At 34.2% G+C, this 23,888-nt stretch overlaps 1 protein-coding gene across 2 annotated transcripts in view; it reads left to right on the forward strand.

The window, feature by feature from the left end:
- Positions 1–3,825: 3,825 nt before the first annotated feature.
- LOC129798430 (protein spitz-like) overlaps positions 3,826–23,888 on the forward strand; it is a 34,682-nt gene continuing 14,619 nt past the window's right edge. The window contains exons 1-3 of one of the 2 annotated variants that reach the window (XM_055841578.1): positions 3,865–4,249; positions 18,659–18,963; positions 19,038–19,290. In XM_055841578.1, coding sequence (XP_055697553.1) covers positions 19,182–19,290 — 109 coding nt within the window. In that variant the 5' untranslated portion in view covers positions 3,865–4,249; positions 18,659–18,963; positions 19,038–19,181. Of the gene's footprint in view, positions 4,250–18,658; positions 19,291–23,888 lie in introns of both variants that reach the window. The other variant, XM_055841585.1, reaches the window with a different exon arrangement.

The raw sequence follows: 23,888 nt of genomic DNA on the forward strand, positions 1-23,888 counted from the left end.
TTTGATTGTTTTATTTTTACATCAAAAACATTATGAAAATCTTTGGAAATTTCAAAGATTGGGCAGGAATGTTTTTTGTCTGTTTTCACAGAAAATTATTTTTTGGGGCAGAATCATCCGATGCATCTTACAAAATCATATTCATCATCAAGTTCTACTCGGATTCAAGTGAGCATCTGTAGGGGAATTCTGTAACAGTATGACAATGTCATGACAAATTTTCATGATGAATTCCGGAAGAACAACATTAAAGTCTAACGAGCATGTAATGGTCATTGTCGTCATTGTGAAGGTTTAAGGTTTAAGTAACTGAATTTTTCCGAATTTACCACAAAAAATTTTAAATTTGTCATATGACATTGTCATACTGTTACAGAATCCCCTACCTGGTCGGTCACATTTTCTACTTTCGTTTTTCTTGTAGCATCTGGCTAACTATCTGGCTTATATAACAAGTAAATAATAAAATAATAATAATAATAATAATTAAATAATATTGTTTGTAATTTCTAGCTAACCAAAGCAATAATTTTCGATTTGATTAATTTTTATCCCTTTAAGGACGATTGGGTCACCCGTGACCCATACAGAAAATAATTTTTCCTGACTACCTGAAGTTATTTCTTTCTAATGTTTGTATACATAATCACAAAGTAGAAAGATGTAGGAATCTAGGATATTTTTGCAAATCTCCAGCTATTATTTGCTATCAAATCAATCAAATCAAATAAAAAAATAACGAATTTTCAAATTTTCACGTTAGTGCTTGAATTTTAATATTTTTAATATTTCTAATTTTTTAAAGCAAAAACCTCTTGGGACTAGAAACTATAATAACTATACATAATATTTCTCAACAAAGTAAAAATTATAGTTTATTGGTATTTTCAGGAAAGCTTCATAATGTTCATGGGTCATGTATGACCCAATCGTCCCTAAAGGTAAAAAAACACCGAATTTGTCTAGTGGATTTTCGAGGATTTGAAGTTAGACTGTTTCATGTTTTTGTTTAAGTGTGCGCAAAATAGTTGATTATTATTATTATTATAAATAGTTAATTATTGTACATGACTTCAAAAATGGAAAAAAAATTCATAATCAATGAACCCGAAATCATCCACATATTATGCCCGGAAGATAGCGATGATGCCGACAAGTAAACTAGTCGTCTGGAAAATTTTGTGCTTTTTTACCTTTAAGGACGATTGGGTCATATATGACCTATAGATTTCCAGGACTCCTAGGGTTGGGAAAATTTATTTTTAACCGTAAATCTCTTATTTAGGCTAAAATATCGAGGGAAACTTGATTTCGTTGAATTTCGCTCAGCGGAAAGCTTCTCGTCCTTAAAGGGTTAAGGGATGAACCTGAATTACATGGAGAATTAACCTTTTTTAGCACTATTACTGTTCTCAATTCTCAAGCGTTTCTATCAAGTTCGAGTGCAAAATTGATTCTTTATTTGTGTTGGTTCGTGTCACGACTGTTTGCTAGTTTTAGAACACGACAAGGGCGGGGAAATGGGGGAAAATAGTCGAGACAGGAACCAACACAAAGAAAAGTTAATAATGCAGAACCACTTGAAAACAGTAAAGTATTAAAAAATGTTTATTGAGAAAGTTTTCCCTTTTAAATTTTTCATTGGAACAGCACCATAAATCGATAGATAAACTACCTAAGAATTTACCAAAAAACAATACAGAAGTCAATTTGAAGATACAGAGGCGAATCCAAAACGGGCGTTTTTTCAATTTCCCATTACAACTATTTCACCGGATTGGCGGGAAATATAGCAAAAAAAACTTGTGGATTGATTGAAATTAATTAATTTTTTTTTAAAGAAAAATAAACGCAGAAGTACACGAGAACAGACATGCACTAAAAATGTTCAGGATATGAGATGCTGAGTTGATCACGTAATAAATTCACCGGTGTGCGATCGTATTTTCGAAATGTTTCAAAAGAAACTTTCACACAACTTATCACGTATTTTGAGTGTTTTTCACATGACACCTTGTGCGAAAAGTTCACGAAATACTCACAAAAGTCGATCCAAGAACTGTGAATTTCTCATAAACTCCATGAATTTCAGTTTTCACCCGCAGGAGAAAGATTTCCTCTTTTCTTTTTTTTGTATTTTTTTTTCATTGAAATTGCACCATAATTCAGGCTCTCCTTTAAGCCATATAAGAAATGTAGTTAATCCTTTTTTTCACTTTCTGGCGGTTAAAGCGTTGACGGTGAAAAATTGCCTGAAAAATTGGCGCCGAAAAAAAATTTGCATACATCACGGCGTTTCCGTAACTTATTCCAAAGACCTCTCCTGTGGGTATGCAATTTTCTGTGTCACTGGAGTCAATTCGCGGGCTTTTTTCGGATCCTGAGAATTTCATTGAAAGCGGAACTATCCCTGTACCATGAACCAGATTGACGGGAATGAAGTATTTTCGCAATGCGTAAAAAGATGTAAGGTAGAAGTAGAACTTGCTTGTTGTCTTTCTGTGTTCTTTCTTGGCTTTAATTAATCAGAACTTCTGATTAATTTATTCTGAGATTTTAATCTGAAAAAGATAACAAGCAAGTTCTAATCAAAAGTAAATTTGCTTAATTTAAGACTAATCGGTTCCGCGGCTAAAATCCCTGCTGTTATTATAAATTCCCAAAGACTGATTGGGTTGTGCCTTGCCGTCCCTTAGGATTAGCCCTCTGAATGGGAGGTGAAGGGTGTGCATCTTTAGGTAGGGAGCTAATGTGCCTTCTGATGGTACGCTCTCAATAGATAGTTAGTCAATCCTGAGCTACGAATCAACACACCTTTAACTCTTTCGTCTTCTTTGGGACTCTGGGTACCCATGGAAAAAAGAATTTTTTTAGACTATGTAGAATCGATAAAAATCCGATTCTTCTGGATAAGTACAAACTATAAGGATGTCCAAATCTAGGATATTTTTTGCAGGATCCCAATTAACTCCTGAGCTTAGATATTTTTGGTCAAAAATCGTGAATTTTCGATTTTCTGCTTCCTTGCAGATATTGTGACTTTTTTGATATTTCTAGACCCGAATAAGGAAAAACCTTTTGGGGCCAATAAGTATGATAACTAACAATTACAGATTACATAAATTCGAAAAACAATTTTTTCTTAAATTTTCAAGAAAATTGTTCAAACTATGGGTACTCTCGTCCCCAAAAATCTAGAATCTAAGTCCTCGGTTGTTTTGATCTCACATTTAGTACTTTTGATGATTCCTTTCTTGTCCTTCAACATTTTTTTCGTATTCCACGTATCACATTAATAAAGCTCCAAAAATTAATCCTATCCTGAGTGTCCTGAGGTCTTGGAGAAATTCAGTAGTTGGAATTTCTAATGGTGTTGAGAAAAAGTGCTTTCCCTGCCCAAGAAGCTAGGACGTTGCAGAGAGAACTTATCCTGCGTTAACCCTTATTTTGTAGTAACAAAATTTTCATATCTCTGATTTAGGCACTTGACTAAATCTAAATTCCTCCTGAAGCCTGAGGATACTGCCAATTTGAGACCTCAAGCCCCTCAAGCACAGAGAGGGATTATTCCAAGGATCTTGATCTAGAACCTTAGGAATGAATTAAGCCAATCTATTTTTTAACTTGTGGAAGATTGACTTTTTTTTTGTAGAATCCTGAATTAGTAAATCCCAAGACCAGGAAAGAAAAGCAGTAGAAAAACGTTATTTTATAGTGAATTAAATTTTGAATTTACTAAAAAGCGCCCTCTCTTCATTCAACAAAAAAACACAAGTTGAAAGCCTTTCAAGTGAAATTCGAACATTGCTGTTTATAGGTTTCCATGCCGGATCCCGAAAACCTCATCAAAGTTACCATTGAAAAGTATTACAAAAATTTTCTTGGGTAGAAGCATTTTGGTAAATTTCACGGTGGTCGTCAAATTCATCATCATGGCCAGAGAAAATATGGAATTTGTTTCCGAAGAAATTCTGTGTGAAGTGGATGTGTTTTGAGTGTGGTGTGTTGAGTGAGCCATTTCCACGGGTGAGCACCTGTGTGAAAGGAATATTGCGACGGAGCTGGTGAAAAGCAGCGGGCAGAAGAAGCCTGGGATGAGAAAAAAGTGAAAATGTCAATTGACGAATGTCGACGAAGGAGTTCTTTTTCCATTGTTTGGTTGTGAGAAAATCCAGTGAATTACTGTGCTTTTGCCACCAAGGAACCCATCCACGATCCCAGGATCACCGTCCACCGAGGATTTCAAATGGTAATTTTCTATGGGAATTATAGAGTGAATTTGTGGTGGAATTTCCCGAATGTGAAAACGCAATCCAAGAGTGCCATTTGTGTTGGCTCTTTGCTTGTTCCGAATGGACGGATAAAAAAGAGGCATTTTGTGTGAGTTTTTTGTGAGATTCCACCTTTTCTGGTCCACCTTGCCCACACATACTCTCCATCTCATCTCCTGCTCCCACTGAGTCAGATCTCCGGTGACCAGAAGACCAATTTTTCATGGTAATTCAACAATAAACCACCCACATTGGTCCCAAAACATAAGATTCAGTCTCCTATCTCTTTCACTCTCTGGAATTTATTCAAATTCTTCAATTCTGGCTTTTCTGCTCTCCAGACACTTCCCCAAACATTTCCTTTAGTTCCCTATTACCCCCAATACCACCCAAAGAGGATCATTATCCTCTAGATTTAAGCATTCTCCTCAAAGTCCACTGCAACTAAAATACCCATTGAGAAAAAAAGAGAATAATTATGTGGCTGGGATTGTTGGTGTGGCCCAGGAGACGAAAGGAAAGGCACGTAGAGCGTAGAGAAAAGAACCACAGAGCAAAGGTGCAAGAGAGAGAGATCCGGAGAAGACGAAGAAAAAAAAACGGCAAAGTGAAGAAAAATTCCGGAATGGCACAAAACTCACTTTTGCTGTGCCCTCTTCTATCATCGCCATGTGTACCACCACTTTGCCACTTTTCTTTTATTTATTTACGAGGCTCTATACCAGCCACTTTATTGAACTTATATTTTCACCCAAAAGGAGCCCCTGTCCCTCGCAGAGGGCTCAGAAATCCGAGGCACGCATTTAACAGTCAGAATTTTAATGATGAAAATATTCATTGGGTGATTTATATGAGCATTTTGGAGGAGGCACACGCTCTGGCGGACTTGCCAGCCACCGGGAGGAATGTGGCTGGAGGAGGTGTTGGTGGAGGGTGAGGTGAATTGGCAGAAGGAAAGGGAGAAAATAAGTAAGGCTCGCGAGAGGTTTTGGAAAGCTGGAGGGATTGGGATTGTAAGATTGGCCACGTAGTAAATATTCCATTCAATCCATTTGTAGAAGAGTTGTTTTGCCAGGTTTACAATGACTCAAGTTGGTGGTTGTTGATGATATATCGATGTCCTGAATGATTTTAAAAATATTTCATAAAGATTCAATGGATATAAATTTCAAACTCTCAAAGATTTTCAGAGCAAATGGCAAATCAATTTTGAATAATTTATAATTTATTTTTGAATCGGTAAAAAATTAAAAAGGTTCAGCTAAAAATTAAATGAAGGCACTTAGCTTTATTCCAAAAATTAATAAATGTTAAGGTACAAATATAAAGGTTGAACTGGAATTGTTTAAGCCGGTGGCGGCCAAAATCCCGAAAGCCAAAATTCCAAATGGGCCAAAATCCCGAATGTTAAAAATCGTGAAAGGGATGAAATTATATGGAGGAAAATGTATAGAATAATTTCCCAAGACACAGAAGATTTCCCTTTGCCTCCAACAAGCGCGGGTGCAATCGTGGGAGTAGCTATGACACTTTTAAGAATTCGGGATTTTGGCTTTCGGTATTTTGGCCCATTCGGGATTTTGGCGTTCGGGATTTTGGCTTTCGGGATTTTGACCGGGACCCTTAAGCGATTTCTGATAAATTTTGCTTTATTTGCTGCCCAAAATTGACAATTTCCTTGCCTTAACCATACCGCCATATATTTGCTTAAACGGGTCCCGGTCCTTTTCTGGAAGGTTAGGAAGTGGGCGGTATGGTTAAGGCAAGGAAATAGTCAATTTTGGGCCGTAAATATAGCAAAATTTATCAGAAATCGCTTAATCTATGCCCAGGGTGCCAAAATGACCCATTATCTCCTTATTATTCAAGTTTCAAATAATTTAATTACCAGTTTAATTTTTTTAGCCACAAAGAATTAATTGACCATGCTATTTAATATTTTGCAGCCGAAATCAATTTAATTTCTAGATTAAATTGATTTCTTCTTGCACACTTTTTAAGTAAGGATAATTTCTTGAAATCAAATCGAAATTTACATCTTTTTCTTTCTCAAACCTTTTGTGTTTATCTGACTCTTTTGCACTCAAATTTAAATTGAACTAAAACAAATGAATTTGTTGTTACGGTCAAGAAATAGGGATGATATCGAATTTTGATTTAGGGGAAACGGGTACCACCAAACACTTTTGAAAGATGCGATTTTGACTGAATTTCCTAAGAAAACTGTGAATTTTAGAAAAACGTTGCTTACCCCATGTTATAGTCTTAGGTATTGACTGCATATTAATGTATACAAGGATGATATGAAGTACTTCAATTTTCCGTAAAAAGGAAAATTGTATCACGATGCATTTTTCGCTTTTTTCCAACCACCCGGGGTACCAATAAACACTTTCTGGGGCACCAAAAAACACCTGTTTTTCTCACCCATTGAAGTTATTTTGGGCATTCACCACAACTCTTAATTAACAAGAAGGTATTGAAAATGTAAATAATTCTCAAAAAAGCACCGCAAAATTTAGAATGAGTGACTAAAATAGCAAAAAAACTAAAGCACTGCACACTGAACATATTTTTCAATGGATTTTTCATCATTTTGACAACATTCGACTTCTGACTGGAAAGAAGCGCCACTAAAATCGTGGCAAACACTAGACCTAAATTTCAAATTTTGCGCGCTCTTTTGTAATTTTTATAATAAAATCGAGAAATCATTCGTCAATTCTTGATTAAAATCATTTAATAATCATTGAGAATCATTTAATGCAAAATTGTCTTCTTGAAACTGTATTGCTCCTGAGTATTCAATGAAAATCCCATGAATGGATATAAATGTCAGAAATCGAACAAAGAGGGAGATGAGTAGTAAGAAAGATAAGAGGAAAAATTTTGCCACTCAAGCTACGCTCGCGACATCTGCAATTGTGAGAAATTTGCCTGTTTGTTGGTGCCCCAAACTCTGTTTTGTGATGGATTTTATATTCTTTAAAAAAAATGTGAACATTAATTTCTTTAGTAGATACATAAATATTATCCCAAAACATGTAGGAAAGTACTGGTGTAGTGAAATTTGATGTAACTTATTTCAGTTTTATTTTCCAGGTAGATATATAAATGACTAAAATTATCAAAATCTCACAATTTTGCGAAAAAAGATTCTTATTTCCAAACTACTTGAACTATGTGGATCATTCTTTCTCTGGACAAGCATCCCTATAGTATCTGTGATTTCATGTAAGTCTCATTCTCTGAAATCTTATACTTATTTAAAAAATCGCAGTGTTTGGTGGTGCCCCTGTTTGGTGGTGCCCCAGTTTCCCCTAGTGAAATTTTCTTGATCTGAAAGGTGTGCTGTAGGTGTATACATAATACTCCCAGTACAGCTTTGAGATCAGGAAAATTTCATAAAGTTCAAATTTACATCCCTGACTTCAGAGGGTGTGCAAGAACCGTTTGAAACCGAACAAACGTCAAATGAAACTTGTACGTCAATGGTCAAAACGCTACGGGAAAAAACTTATTTTGACGTTTATTCTGTTTCAAACGGTTCTTTCACTCCCCTGCCTGACTTTTGAACGTTATTCATATGTCTATCCCACTCTTTTTTATTCTTCTTATTCATTTGAACGTCAGAACAATATAAATTTAGTTCATTCCGTGCGAAAGAGTGAGATAGTCACCTACAAAACGTTTGAGACCGCTAGGATGTGAATTTTGACTTCATGCAATTTTCCTGACCTAAAAGACGTGTAGGAGGCATTAAGATCAAAATTAAAACAGGAAGGAAAACTTCTTGTAAGTCAATCTTCAAAAAATCTTATGGCTCCGCTATACCGTTTAGATCAGGAAAATTTCATGGAATCAAAATTCACATCCCTTCTTTCTCAAACGTTTTAAATATGTGTATCACATTCTTTCGCACTACAAATTCGGTTGAGCTAAATTTAATTTGTTATGATATTTAAAAGAAGAAGAAGCGTATGAAAGAATGAGATAGACATATGCAATGGGTTTGAGAAAGAAAGGGATTCGAATTTCGTCTTCATGAAATTTGACTGATCTTAAAGGTGTATCAGAATTTTAGTTAAAAAATTGACAATATTATAAAGAATGTCACCTAGTTATTTGCTTCAAAATTACAATTTTCCAAATAATCTGAACTTTATGGTTGCAAACCTGCAAATTTTCTTATTGGTTTCGAGTTAGCAAGAATATTTTTTTTTTTTTTCCTATTTTGATATCCGTCTCACAATTGGAACCACATGAACATAAATTTAGTACTATTTTTATTTAAAAAAATTGTCAAAACGGTTAAATATTTTATGGATTAGTAGAATAGGTACTGATAGCTGAAAGTAAAAATTTACTGTTCAAATTGGTTACGTGGAATTATTACGGATCTTGCCTAATAAAATATCATGTTTTTTTGAATTAAGAAAAAACGATTAATAATATTGAGCCAATAGAAAATCTACATGTAATGAAATGCTTAATCCAATAAAATATTTTATTCCAATTGCAATTATCTTGAAGGCTTTCATGTGAGATCAAAAGAATATTTGCAATCCTTTGAAGATCTTAATTCACTGAGAGAAATCCTAAAGAGTTAAAATAACATACCGGAAATGTTTATTTTACCCTGCAGTATTGATCCGAAATTGGTGTAAATATTATGCTTTTTAGGTGTATTAGGGGTTAAAGTTACCCTTTTTCATGTTAATTTTACCCTTAAAAAGGTGTAAAATTAACATTAAAAAATGTTGATATATTTTTACACCTAAAAAGTGTTAAAATTATGAGGAAAAAAAGTTAATCGCACCCCCGTTTTTTTCTCAGTGTTTAAGTATACTCGTATTCTTCTATTTCTTTCACGTTCCATAGAAAAATTCTTCCATCGGAAGCTTCGAAAATCTTACAATAATTTTATTCAGCTCTGAGGAAGTTTTGTAATGAGAATTGTGGCTTTAGTTCCTCAATTTTTATGCAATTATTTAGTATTTAGTCAAATATTAATGCTTGAAGCTCTATTAATTGTGTTGGAATTTTTGTATTGCTTTTCCGAGTTCAGTGCAATATTTGTGACATTTTTTTACAGAAAAGAAAAGTTTAGCCAAAAGCCGGCGACTAATGAATTTACCCTCTTGCCAACTTTCTTTCAAACCAAACATTCTCTCAGCCAAAATTTATTGGCCAGTAAAAAACTATAATTTTCATTTCTGGCCATTATTCTGCTCTCAGAGACCCTTCAGTGAGATAGAGTGATGTCCTTACTAAAATGTTAATGCAGTTCTTTAAATTATTCCACCAAAAAGAGAGACAGAGAGAGCAATTCTTTTCGTTGGATCAATATTGTGTGACAAAATTGAGGCATTTTTCATAATTCTACTGAACTTGTAAATGATTCTCCACACGAATAGACCATCGAAAATTCTTTCTAGATATTTTATTTAAAAGGAAATTTGCGTGGATGTCAATCAGAATTGCACAACATTTTGTTATTCGACAAATTTCATGCAAATAAATACCGATGATTTGTTTGATTTTAACTGCCGCGGAAGTTTCTCAAGTGGTTCAAGTTTGTGGTGTAATGAAAATTGTGCCACTGACTCTCTTATATTCTCCCTGGCTAATTAAATTAATTACATCTGGGATGCATAACTAATAGAGAAAGACTGTTTGACTAAAAGAAGCACTTTTTTTTAATTATCACATTGCATCTCGCTCGAAGTGAGACCAACTGGTGCTTTTCGGAGCTATTCGACTGAAGATGTAATTTGCAACGAAAACATTGTAAGATGTTGCTCTGTACATTTGTTCAACATCCCCAATCTTCAATTTAACTAATAAAATTGATTGCAAGCTTAGGAATAATTCTTCACATTTCATTTTACTTTAACACAAAATGGGTGTTTTATGGATTGGGCCCAATGCACTGCTTAGTGCTGTCTTTGCGGTAACCATAAAAAAAATCCTAATGGGGAGCTCTACAATTTTACCCCTTTGCAATTAAGGAGATTTCTACAAATAGTTCATTTGTTGAGTAATAAAATTTCAAACTAATAAAGTTGTTACCGCAAATGTTTCAGAAAGCGATTTTAAGGGGTGTTTTCCAGACTTTACGTCGTTATGGGGCTAGTAGAAATGATTTTTCTGTACTAAAAATTGATTAAAAATTTTGATTGTTCTATTTGGATGAAAAATTGTGGGGATTTAGAAGTTTATAAATTAAAAATAAAATAGTTTTGGTAAATTGCACTTTCTCACCAATCTATGGCATAAAACAGATTATTTTAATTTATTGGTGAAAAAAGAATATTTTTGGTATCATTTCATATTTATTATTTACAATTTTTAGTTTTTTGAAGATAAAAATTATTTTTTTCACTATTCAGTTTTTTACTGCCCAAAATGATAAAGATACTGACCCAAAATTTGCATTATTTGAAATATTTCAGTATTTTCATGTTTTTAGCACATGTCTGTACTAAAAAAGAACAAATATGAGCTTTTGAACTTTATGTAAGAGAAAGAATATTTTACGGTAAATTTTTGGCATTTACTAAAAATTTTTAGTACATGCTAATAAAAAGGCATTGCATATAAATTTCATGAAGGCCATGAAAAAAATGTATCAACTTGAATTTTTCATTTTACTGAGATTATTATAATTATTTTATTGACTGCATTACGTACAGCCCACTTTCTTGGCAACAGATTGAATTTGTTGTCTGATTTCCATAACATCTTTTAGTCATCTCAAATACGATATAAAATGCAGATGACGTCATCTTACGAAAAAGTAACGTAAGAAGTTAGTTGTGATAAAAAATTACACATAATGAAGTATTTACAAACAACAACCTAAATAAGTTTCCAGCTTCAACCTTCTGAAATACCACACTTTTAGCCTTCTATTGGTCATCCAAAGCCAGTAACAATATTTTTTTTCTCTTTCTCTTTGGCTCTATTGCATTTTAAAGTCTGCTAAGCATTTCGTCATCTGCTCTGATTGATCCCAAAACACATACTCAATTCTGCTATTTGGGTTTGAAATTTGAGGGATGAAAGCACGAGTCCTCTGCCACAGAAGTTATTAGAAAAACCAGGGTGTTTGATATTAGAAGAAGAGGAAGGCTCGTGGATTTTCCAATGCGCTTCCCAAGTTACTATTATATACCTCTATAGAGAAAAAAAAGGACCCACCACACACATTTTTTTCCTTCCTCCAACTTCCTTCTTTTGACCCTCTTTTGCGCCGCTTTTTGTTGTCTCACCTCTCTCACTCTGTCCCATTCTCATTATGTTCTTTCCTGGGGGGTGCATTTGGATTGATGCAGGAGGAAGAGGAGGAGCAGGAGAGATGGTGAGATTACAATGCACAGCGATATGGAAAGAAATATCCGAAAATCTCACGTCTCACTCCCACTCTCCTGGAATCTTCCAAATGCATCTCGCTCATTGAGAGTGTTTTGTGTACAAAATGTGTGTAAATATTCGTCTTATGCACGATCACGGATCAGAGAGTTTGTGATCCCGGTGTGGTGTTTTTGGTGTGTGCCTGACTGACTGACTCCTCTGCTTCTTGCGGCGTCTTCCATCCAGCAAACTCGATTGCCTCAATGGATATGGTGTGTGTGTTGTGTGTTGTGCAGAACAGATGTCTTCTTGGGCCATACATCTTCCTATCTCACTCATAGTTTCAATTCCATCTCACTCCCACCCATCTCCAGAGGTACCCATCAAGAGAGTCCAACATGCATCGCGAGTGCCACCTAAAACAACCATCTCCAACACCACTAAGTTGGAAGTTGTATGTTACTTCTCTCGTCATAAGACTGTTTTTTGCTGCCTCCTCCTCAATTGCATCCATTGAGTCCAATTTGATGGCAATGCCATTGGGTTGGTGTGCGTGGAAGCGGCACCAGGAGTGAGGCCTCTGATGAGAGGAGATTCAGGCCTCTCAATGAATTCTACCTCAGTGGAAATGAAGGAACACGCGGATTTTTTTTCTGTCTACTCCTCGCACATTCTCTTCCTCTCGGTTCATCAAAGTTCCTCCGTCTAATTCGACAACGCGTACGTCCCATGCCACAGTTGCTTATCTCAAATTACAGGGATGCGGATGATCGCCTCAGGCACCAAATTGTCACTGACGCGAAAATTGGCCCCGTGGGGGAGGCCTCTTTGGTGATTTGCATTAGGCCCGGAGAGTTGAATGTTTTGCTGAGTTGATGAGTTCCTGAAATTGATGGGATCTTAGGGCTATACTACATATAAATGATTATTTCAGAGTTCCTCTTAAAAGATTTCAAACAATCTTTGTGAACTCAATCTTCGGATGTGTTTTGAAGTTTTTGCGCCAATTGGCAGATTTGGGAATTTCCTTCTTGAATGGTTGAATGGTTCATTTTTCTTGTAAGAAATAGACTGAAACTTTAATACACCCTTATTACTAGGTTATTGAACTCAGAGCCTAAAGGACTTGTGTAACTAAAAAGGTACTTTATGCAACACAAATCTTAAACGATGTTTATAATTTTTATAATATTTTCAAAATTTTTAATATTTTGCAATATACGCTGCTAAGTACATTCCCATTTTAAGTATTTAAGTGAAGCATGTATCAACCTTAAAGATCGGATTGTAACTTCAAAATAAAGTGAATATCTTACTAATTAACTTTTGCAAAATGTATTGCATTCATTACTACTGAAACACATGTTGCAGAAGATAATTCAAAAAGAGCGACGAATAATTTTCAAAAAATTAATTTTATTTTTAAGTAACGACCCAATATTCAGTATGGATACATGCTTTACTTGCCTTATATGAAACTAATACGGGCTTCAGACCTAAGGCTTAGCCATAAGACGTAACTTCTCTAGATACTTATCAGTCGAAAACTTTTGGAAAATTTTTACTTAGAAATGGACTATTAAGGGGAAATTATATATTTGATTAAAAAACCCAAATTAAATTGGGTGCTATTTAGGATTTTGAGTCCTTCTTAAACTAGGCTAAACCTCTAGTCTGAAGAAGGTTTAAGATTCGTTAAATTGTAGCTTATGTTCGTAACAGTACTGGTCAAAATCCTGAAGATCCAAAATCCCGAATGCCAAAATCCCGAAAGGACCAAAAACCCGAAAAACCAAAATCAAGAATGGTCAAAATCCTAAATGGTACGAAATTATATGGAGGATAATATATGGAAAACTTTCCCTTTGCCTCCAGTAAGAACGAGTGTGATCGTTGGAATAGCAATGACACTTAAGAATCTGAGATTTTGGATTGCAGGATTTTGGATTTCGGAATTTTGGTGTGCGAAATTTTGACTCATTCGGGATTTGGCCCATTAAGGATTTTGGCTTTCGAGATTTTGACCGGGACCTGTTTGTAAAATCGAGTAATGTGTAGATAATTTGGGATGGGATTTATTTAGATGTAACTATCTGTCGTTTATGATTGCCAAACAATAACTGAGATTTTATAAACAAGACTTAAGTTCATTAAATAATAATCTAGCCCATATAAATGACCGGTTTAGTCCGATAAACGATGGCAAAACTAGTGTAATCCTCATATGGAATTTTAGATTAGTTAAATAATAAATTGTAGTTTGAACTTACTAAATGCAAAAGAGATCAAAAACGACTATTATTTGGATGTTTCCATTCGATATTGATGTACAATTGGCTTGGAGTAGTTTTAGGGCAGAATCACATTGACAGTAAAATGCACACCGTCACCGTCAAAGCCCTCACCGTATTTCGTTGATTTACGCATTTTTATTGCAATTCTTACGCAAATTTTCCATTACGATATTACCTTGTCTCATACTCGGTGGCACTAGGTGAAAATAGTATAAGAAAATTGAATAAATAAAGCGAAAATGCGATAAACGGTAAGCAATAAGAAAAACTGTAGGATTTTTTTGCTACAGTTTTTCGTACAGTTTTTTTGCTCACTGTTTATCGCATTTTCGTTTTATTTCTTCAATTTTATTATATTATTTTCACCTAGTGCCACCGAGTATGAGATAATGTAACACGGTAATTGAGAATTTGCGTAAAAATTACAATGAAAATGCGTAAATCAACGAAATACGGTGAAGGCTTTGACGGTGACGGTGAGCATTTTACTGTCAATGTGATTCTGCCCTTACTTTAAGAGATAAGTTAAAATGGGGTAATTTGGAGTCATTTATAATTTTGAATTATGAGATTTTCTCAATGTTTTAGATGTGCAAAGAGTAAAAAGATGGTCACGGAGGCTTAAAAAACTCAGGGTGATCCTCTACAATATTTAGTTTAGGTTTAGACTGTAAAATTTGAAAGTAAAAAGCTATTCCAAACTGTCATTCACTGAGAGCTAAGGATCATCGATTAGAGATCCCATAAATCTCCTTTATTTTAATCTATTACTACTGGTCAAACTTTGCAGGTTAAATATACTTGAGAATCACACTGAGTATTGGGTTCTTACACTCAATACTTCTCGTGTTTTTTCCTTTGTTCATCTGAAATACTGAGAAAATCTCAAAATTCCAAATTACCCCATTTTATCCTACATTTTATCCTTTTGAATATTAAGTTCCATAGCTCAACACACGAATTTTCCAATTTTAAATGGTTTTTCAGAAATGTCATTTGTTATAGAGAAAAGTATGGAATTGAACTGGAACTGCCGATTTGTTCTGATAAACTTTTTTTCTTTTAATTTAAATTCCAATTCCATAGTAGGTTACCAATGTCATAAAGAATGATAGATTAATAATCTTTGTAAAAAAAATTAACAATTATTTGGCGCATCAATCTAGACAATTTAGGTAATTAATCAATTAGGAGATTAGGACTGAGTTATCTGAAATACATTGATCGTTTAATCAGAACGATAAGCCGAGACGTATACCTAATAATTGAAATAAAATTAATTAAGAGTTAGATTTTCTTCTTTAACCAATAAAACATTTTTATGTACTTTAATATATACATTTGAGCATTAATTTTGATATTAAATCTTGTAACTTATGGCAGATAATCGTTTGTGGAGTGCGAAATAGCTGTCATGGTTCGTGTCTCAGCTTAAAATGAAAGTTTGTTCGTAAAGTGTTCTGGTTAACATTGTTAGTTCAGTCGTTAATTATTTTTAATAAAAATGTAAAGAAATAGTAGTGATCGAGAATGGGGCAGTTCTACGCAGATCAGTTTGCTTAGTATTATTGGTTTAACCAAATTATTGCAAAATAATTTCATATGAATGTGTCTTTAGTATCTCTTGGGTATTGCCTATTTGAAAACTAACAATAATATTTATTAAAGACAAATTATCAATTATAGAGCAGTCTCTTACCAAGTGATCGTTTTTATTGATATAGTTGATATTGATATCTTACATTTAAAATTCTTATAAGAAAAGGCGCTGCTTTTCCTTCAAAATCCAAAAAAGCGCAATAATTTGTGCAAGCAAGCACAAACCCGTTGCGGACCACTAATTCAGTATTGAGCAATGATTTGGTCATAGAGGTGTTTCTAACTGAAAAATATTTGGTAGATAAAATGAAACTTTTTCTTCGGAAGTGATAAAAGTCTTTGTTTAGTGATTGCCAAAAAGCACATTTTGCAATTTGGGCATTGTGTTGTATAATTGGTAATTTAGGAATGCTTAATGATTCTCTAAAAACAACCTGCAAATGGGAATTTGGGCAGTTTAGTGTGGAGGGTGCGCGTTAGATTTTGAACTGGCATATAGAAATTGGAAAAATTGCCCAAAGGCTCAGAAAAAAAAGAAAAAAGGAATGGAAGATGGTCGAATGCAAGAATTCAAAGAAGTTAAAAGTGCAATTTGCATTTCTTGGGCCCTTTTTTCGGCTATTCTGTTTGGCGTTTAATTTGGCTCAAAATAAGCTGAATTTAAGGACCTGGGTGAGGGGATCTGGAGGGATGGACTGAGGATGGAAAGTGGTTTGAATGGTTTGAATGCAATTGAGCGTGTTTGGCGCGCACGAGGGTGCAAAGATGGGACAAACAAAAAAAAGAGGGGCGAAATTCAAGAAGATCTTGAGTGCATCTCATTTTTAACAATGATGCCATATGTACCATATGTCTCGGCTGTTTTTTTTCTTATACTTCTGGAAGCAACACACTTTGGTCTCCAACACACCGGCTCACTTTCCACAGTGGTGTGTGCCATCTTTAAGGGCTCACATGGTTTGATAGTTTAATAGTGAGTGAAGAAAAAAAAATTATAAAATGTTTCTTCTAGAAACTTGCCATCTCTCTCAATCTTGGAAGATGAGGAGAGAAAGACATTTCCATCTTGTGACAGTGGCTCTCTGTGCAAATTGCCACGCGGAAATGGGATTAAACAATGAATTGTTAACATAATTTTTTATATAGCTTATTTGCTTTTCATCTTGGGCTGCCTTTTTTCAAGAGCTAGGTTGGGATTCTCCCTCGTTTAACTGTGGTTTTATAGGAGACGTTTCAATGTGAATTAAATGTGCATGATAAAAAAAGTGATGAGAAGAGACAGACACCAAAAAAAAGAGCGACTTAGGAATTGAAACAGAAACACCCAAGACATCATGCATTTTCTGGCAGAAATTATCTCCCGCACTTTTATATCTAAAACTTGGTGGTTTTGGATTACCAGATTTCGGGCACTCAATGGGTCAAGTGGTAGAGCACTCGCTGTATGATGCAAGTGTCCCAGTACGAATCCCCTTAGGTCACCAGAAATTTAACTGGCGTTAAAGAGGTTTGAACTGCATCCAGTGAGTTTCACTGTACTTGATTCCACGGGGAATGGGACTGATAACCCCATTCCTGTAATTAAAAAAATTGGATGTCCTGAACTGCCCTTGCGGGAACGGAATGTTGTGTTGTGCCACCATTATTATTATTATTATGCCCAACGCACAATAACTTTTGTTTTGTAAATATGTTTTTGAAATTTCAATGAGAGTGAATGAGATGTAAATCTAGTCATTTCGCTCTCTCTCTCATAGGAAATTTTGAAAACATATTTACTAACAAAACTTATTGTGCGCTGGGCATTATTATTATAGATTTCGGGTCCTAATCTCCTAAGGGATAAAACCAAGGTTTTTACTAAAGCTAGAGAGCAAACGGTATGAGATAGACAGTTCAGCTACTCATTGACCCCCCCCCCCATTAAATTAATATAGGGAAAGCCTTTCTAACGGTTCTTTGGAATAGTAAAGATGCCTGAGGCAAAATGAGACAAAATGGTTATTCTATTTTTTCATTTTCTTCCATAAGACCTGAGAGATTTTTAAGAGTCCTTAAGATAGATAGTATTTCACAAATTAAAAAATTCCTGACAATATTTGCATTATCATTTTTGAGAATGCCCAAAAAGTCAACTTCTGCGAATGATTTACAAAGCACATTTTCTTTTAATGCAGAAGAAAATGGTATTAGGAAAAGTTAAATATAGTTAGAAATGTTTTTACTATGAATGTTTTTCATGCTTTCTGGGAGAAAGGTTTCCTTTTGGTTCCGGTACAGCTTTTAGATCAGCACAATGTTGTCAAATCCAAATACACATCCCTTTCTTTCTTAAACGTCTTGCATATGTTTATCCCACTCCTTCATACTCTTCTTCTTCTTTTGAACATCACAGCAAATTCAATTTAGTTCACTTGAATTTGAGTGCCATAAAATTGGATAAAAGTAAAATGTGGGAAGAATGAAAGGAATGTGAATTTTGATTTCATAACATTTTCCTGATTTAAAAAGGTGTCTCGGAAGTGTTAGTATTAATCTAGATGAATTTTAGTTGGTACCAGTTTGAAACTTAGACTGGGATAATGAAGTTAAAATTATTTTACATAATACAGTTGAGTTTGATAGCATCCTCCGTGAGTTAATCTCGTAAAAAAGAATTAATAATTCATATTTTGAGCCATAACATAACATCAAACTCATTAGGTCGAGAACTGCGCGAAGTCTTTCTTATTTCGTCACTCCTTTAATTATTTCATGCAAGAGTTAAGAAGTCATTGTGGGTTTCTTAAAAAGCAATAAATACTTCCCTGATAAAGAAGTCTTCTTCTGGACGGTAATATTTCTCTCAATCTAATCTCCAATTAGCTTGGATGCAAACATTTTCTGCACAATTCTCAGTTGGCAAGAAGTAGTAAATCTGGCCAGAATAACTGCGATTTCTGAGAAAATGATAAGCCCTTTTTTACTTTGCAATAAATCCATGAAGCATGGTGAAAAAAAATGAGCAAACAGAGAGTGCAAGAGAGTTTAAAATGCAAATTGATGTGTTTGAGGCGAATATAATTAAAAAATTAATGCAATTTTTTAATTTGGCCAATTTCTCATTTAATGTTTTGTTTGCCTTGTTTTTTTTTCCAGAGCGGCATCGTGAAGAGTTGAAAGTAGATTTACATGGATTTATTATTAATTAAACAACAATCACATGAATAGTGTTGGAATTAGCCGAGAGATTAGTGGATGAGAAGAGGACAATGTCTGTGAAATAGCCTCAGTGGAAATTCATTAAGGTGTCGATGTTGCATGTAATTTCTTCAAAATTGAATAATGAAGTCAATTGAACAACAAGCGAGTGTAACGTAAAACCAAATCAACAAGAAAAAAATCTACAAAACAACTCGAAAAAAAAATCAACGAAGGAAAAATCTCAAACACTAAAATTTTGTGTATGTGTTCTTTTTTTTTTTTGAAGTTTAAGTGATCAAGTTTTTTTTTCTACTGTTGTTTCTCTCTCTGGTAGAGAGATTCAATAAAATCAAGGAATTAGAGACGAAGAAGAAGGAAACAAAAAATCAGTGAGACATTATTAAAGACAGTGAAGCGAAAAGTGGAGGATATTTCTGCAAATTGCAGATTCCCAGAAATTTATCATCATAACTCAGACATGATGGAAGTCCAATCGCAACGATTTTCACGATATTCAACACCAATCACATCAGCCTGTTCATCATTCATCACGTCGGACTTTTACAAATTCCTGGCCCGATTCTCTGGTATGTTGTGGGATATTTTTTTTCTTTTTTTTTATTTTACTTCAATTGTAAATAAAAACGTCCCAAAATAGTGCCCCTGGTGACTCGAGAGAAGAATGCATTCTCCCGTACAAATGACCACTGAGCACGTTCATTCATAAATTATTGACAATGTGGTGGAATTTAGCATACAAGAGATGGCTTTTCTACCTCACAACGTCTTGGTTTCTACCATAACACAGGGTGTCTATTAAAATATTCTAAATATTCCTAGAAATGGTGTATTTCTATCGCTGAAATTTAAGGCTTAAGTGCCTTTTCAATTGTAATCTTCCTATGGTAAACTTTGTTAAATTAAAAGGGTACAATGGTATCCAATTTTTGTCAGTAGGGGAGACCGGGGTTCATTTAGCCAGGATTTTTTCGCGTCTGGTCTCAAAAATGATAAAGTATGTCTAAAGTTTTTATGTTTTATAAATAGCACTAGGATATTGGTTGTATATGAAACCGTGTAATTCAAAGTTGTAACATCCTTAATTTTTTTTAGAGATGATAATGAAAAAAGTAAATTGGATAAATGTGCCCCATACCGGGGTAAATATAGCCAATTTCTGGGTACAATATGACACCATTTTTCCAGTGGAAATTCTAAACTGGACATCCCAAGTATTATTTCTCTTGATACACTGAATGAAGCCCCCTCATGTTAAATATGTCACTTAAATATAAAGGAAAAGGCTTTAACCGACTTTTTATGCAATTTTTATAATAAGGTAAAAATGAATGCAAACATTCTGGAAAAATCCATATCACCAATATCACTTCCTAATGGAAACATTACAAGGAATATCGATAGTACTTTTTCATTTAACAATTATCCATATATTAAGGGAAAATCATTGGTAATTTTAGCCTGATACGGATGACTGTTATGTTCACCCCAAGGGCTGTTTCAGTGTTTATGAGGTTTATCATTTAACAGATAAACCTAAATTATTATTTATACGAGCAAAAATGCCATTTTAGATAGAATTGGGAAAAGGCGATTAAATCTGTAGAATCGTATATTTGACTGTTGATACGACGAATAACATTTGTTGTATCATAAATGATTGACTATTTTTTTCCATATCACAGATTGTGGAATAGTACTTTTGGGTATTTTTTCATACAACAGTCCTTTTCATGCCAAGAAATATCATTTCATCGAATTTATTAAGATTCCAGAACTTTATTTTGATTTTTAACTATTCTGTGTAACTCTATGAAAACGCAAGTATGAAGACTTGGAGTTCTTAGTCGGTTGAACTGTTTTTGCCTTATTTAATTTATTTAACCAATAAATTAAATAAATTAAATATTAAATAAATTACTCAGAGCAGAAGTGGTCTCTTTTGTATGCATTTCCCTATTAAAAAGTCCATTTTTGCTCTGAGCGTCTCATATTGCGGTTTAAGTTAATAATCTTATGTGCTGGAAACACCTACGACTTAAGCTGAGAGACGGTTTGTCGTAATTATAGTCAAAATAATGACTAGATCACATTCCCATCAATTTCTCATTAAGCCGTCTCTCAGCTTAAGCCCTAAGTCTATCTAAGGGCCTTGACAGACCTGAAGATTAGCCGAGAGACGGCTTAGCGTAATTATATTAGAAATAATTATCAAACTACATTTCCATCATTTTCCACTAAGTCGTCTCTCGACTTAAGTCGTAAGTGTGTCTAGGGCATAAGGGCCTCTACACACTAGGGAAAATTATGTCCATATTTGACAGTTTTTTCTATACAAGCATAGGGAGCGTAGGGAATTTGCTACAATATGGACATAAATTCTTTTAGCGTGTGGAGGCCATAAGGCATTACAAAACCTTCGCCATAAATAAGAGGGTTTGTTTTAATTGTTATTCCAAGGATTGTCTTTAAATTTTATTTCAACATTTAGCTAATAAGATTCAATGGTTTTCAAATGAAAGACATTTGGAAATGGGGTTGAATCTCCAGTTAGAAATCCGTATAAATCTTAGGTTTGACTTAATCTTAACCTAGTTGTCCTTAACACCTTAAGGACGATTAGAACTCCGGTGTACCATAGAGAAAATTATTTTTCCTGACTTCCTAAAATTATTTCTATCTAGTGTTTCTACGTAATCGTGAAGTAGAAGGTTGTAGGAATCTAGGATATTTTTTGCAAATCTCCAACTATTTGCTATAATAGTAAACATTTAAGCTCAAAAGTGACGAAGTTTCAAACTATCGCATTGTTGAATGATTATTATTATTATTTTTTTTTTATATTTTCAATTTTTTTAAGCAAAAACCTATTGACACTAGAAACGACAATAACTATAGGAAATATTTTTCATTAGAACAAAAATTATCATTCATTGGTATTGTCAGAAAAATTATTTAATTTTTTGGGCTATTTTCGTTCCTGTCGTTCACAGAGGCAAAAAATACACCAAATCAGACTCTGTTGGACTTTCCCAGATTAGATGTAAGACGTTTCACAAATTTTATTTATCGGTTTAATTTTTATTGTTGATTTTCGGTCCGTAAAAAGTGTTTCGTTCTTAAAGGGTTAAAGAGTTAAAAATCCTGCAATATGCTACAACTCCTAAATTCTTATGTATGACAGATTTCCAAGAACACCCTGTAGAGTGAAAAACTACAATTTGGGTGTTTTGTCCCTCAGGTGCCCTCCGTGTCTCCCTGGAGTTTTTTTTTTGGCAAAAGACACCGTCTTCTTTTTTGTGTTACAATGTCCAATCCCGGGACAGAAAGAAAAAAGCTTAGATGGCAAAAGACAATAAATGAAAAAATATCTCCATGAGATTTTGATGAGAAAATTTTCTTGTAATGTCTCCCGAAAAAAAAAAGAAGTTGAATTTGGTTTCTTTTTTCATGGGTGTTCTTGTATTTTTTTTCTTAATTCTCTCCCTCTCTGCTCAATCTTCATGTTTAATTTGTTGAGTGTTTCACACACAATTTCTTTTGTTGGGAGTTCATAATACTTGGGCATTTTGTTTTTCCATTCCCGAACATGATAATTTCCATCGAGACGCTTCAGATGTGGAGTGGAGAGAAGACTTTTGTTGCGCGCGGACATTTAACACTAAAAATTGATATCTTGTTGACGCTTCAATGGAGGCACCTGCTTGGTGCACTCAATATTGACTACACACCACTGTTTTTCGAAAACTAAAACTAAAAAAAAATATGTTTAATCCATCCACGAGAGCGCAAAAAGATACAAGAGAGAGAGAAAAAATTATATAATTCATTCACTTTTACCTTATCCCACAAGAAGACATGAGGTTGATGGTCGCTCCTTGTCTCAGTTTTTCCCATGTTTTGTGTCTCTTCTTTTTGTCTTCTTGGGCTGGCTGTGTGTTGTCTCTTAAGAAGCAACACACACGATGATGGAACGAGAAAATGTTGAGTGGTTAAGAAGAAAAAAAATCAAGCAATTTTGCAGATACTCAGCCGTACAATTGATGCTTTTTTACTTTACATTGTATCCCCCGCACCTGTCTTCCACCTTTGGGACAAAATTCATTGAAGGCCTGAGAACTGTGCTAAATGATAACTTGATAAAATCTCTCCACACATTAATTAACACCTTCAAGACAAGTGAAATTAATCACTCACAAGAATAAGTCATATAAGACGAAAAATCTTCAATGAATGAGTTAAAAAGATTTTCCGCTAGATTGTAAATAAGACACAAAAGCACAAAATATTAAAAACAAATTTAAAAATAAACATTAAGGTACGATGACTACTATTCGCCACTTTTACTAAAGTGGCGAATATTAGTATTTAGTATTGAAATTTTAGTATTGAAAATTTAGTATTTACTTTTACTTTACTTTACTTTATTTACTTTATTTCAATACTTTTTTAGTATTGAAATTGCTCGACGGCTTCCACTTTCTTTGCGATTGTGGTACTTGTTCTTGCTCTCTTCATTGTGGATCACAATTATCACAACTACTTAATAAAGTTTGCCAAAAATATTAAAATAATTATGCATGTCGCATACTAAAAAACATAACCTAACTTAAAATCAGTGTTTTGAAATCAACGGTCGATAAATTGTGGACTATAGAGCGATGGCCTATAGCGAGACTCTACTGTATATATTTTTAAGCAAATTAGTGAAAAGATATAGAGAAAAACTACTTGATCGTATCGATAATTTTTAAAGTAAGTTTGTTTATGCGAATTATAATGCACAAAATTTATCCTAAACGAATTACGTTATTTCCTTAAGTTGACGAAAAGTTGTTAATTCACCCTATGGGAAAAAGACTTCCCACGCAGTGTTCCCTCCTTCTTTCCTCAACTCAATAATTAAAACCGCATTTCCAAGACTTTTAGCAAAGAAACAAAAAAAGGAGCGTGAGAGACTTTTCTTAATGTCTCACTTTCTGCATTGATTATAGAAATAAGAATTTTTAGATAAATTTTGTATTTACGTACCCCCATTCAAAGTGTATGGATGGTTTTTACTGGAACATGCAATTTGTTCGATTTTCACCACACACTTCACCTTCCCGCCAGGCATTCTTGGTGCTGACTGACGCCTTTGTGGGCATGTTGTTTAGCACTTTTTTTC

Source organism: Phlebotomus papatasi, chromosome 1 (genome assembly GCF_024763615.1).
Source record: "Phlebotomus papatasi isolate M1 chromosome 1, Ppap_2.1, whole genome shotgun sequence".
Lineage (NCBI taxonomy): Eukaryota > Metazoa > Arthropoda > Insecta > Diptera > Psychodidae > Phlebotomus > Phlebotomus papatasi.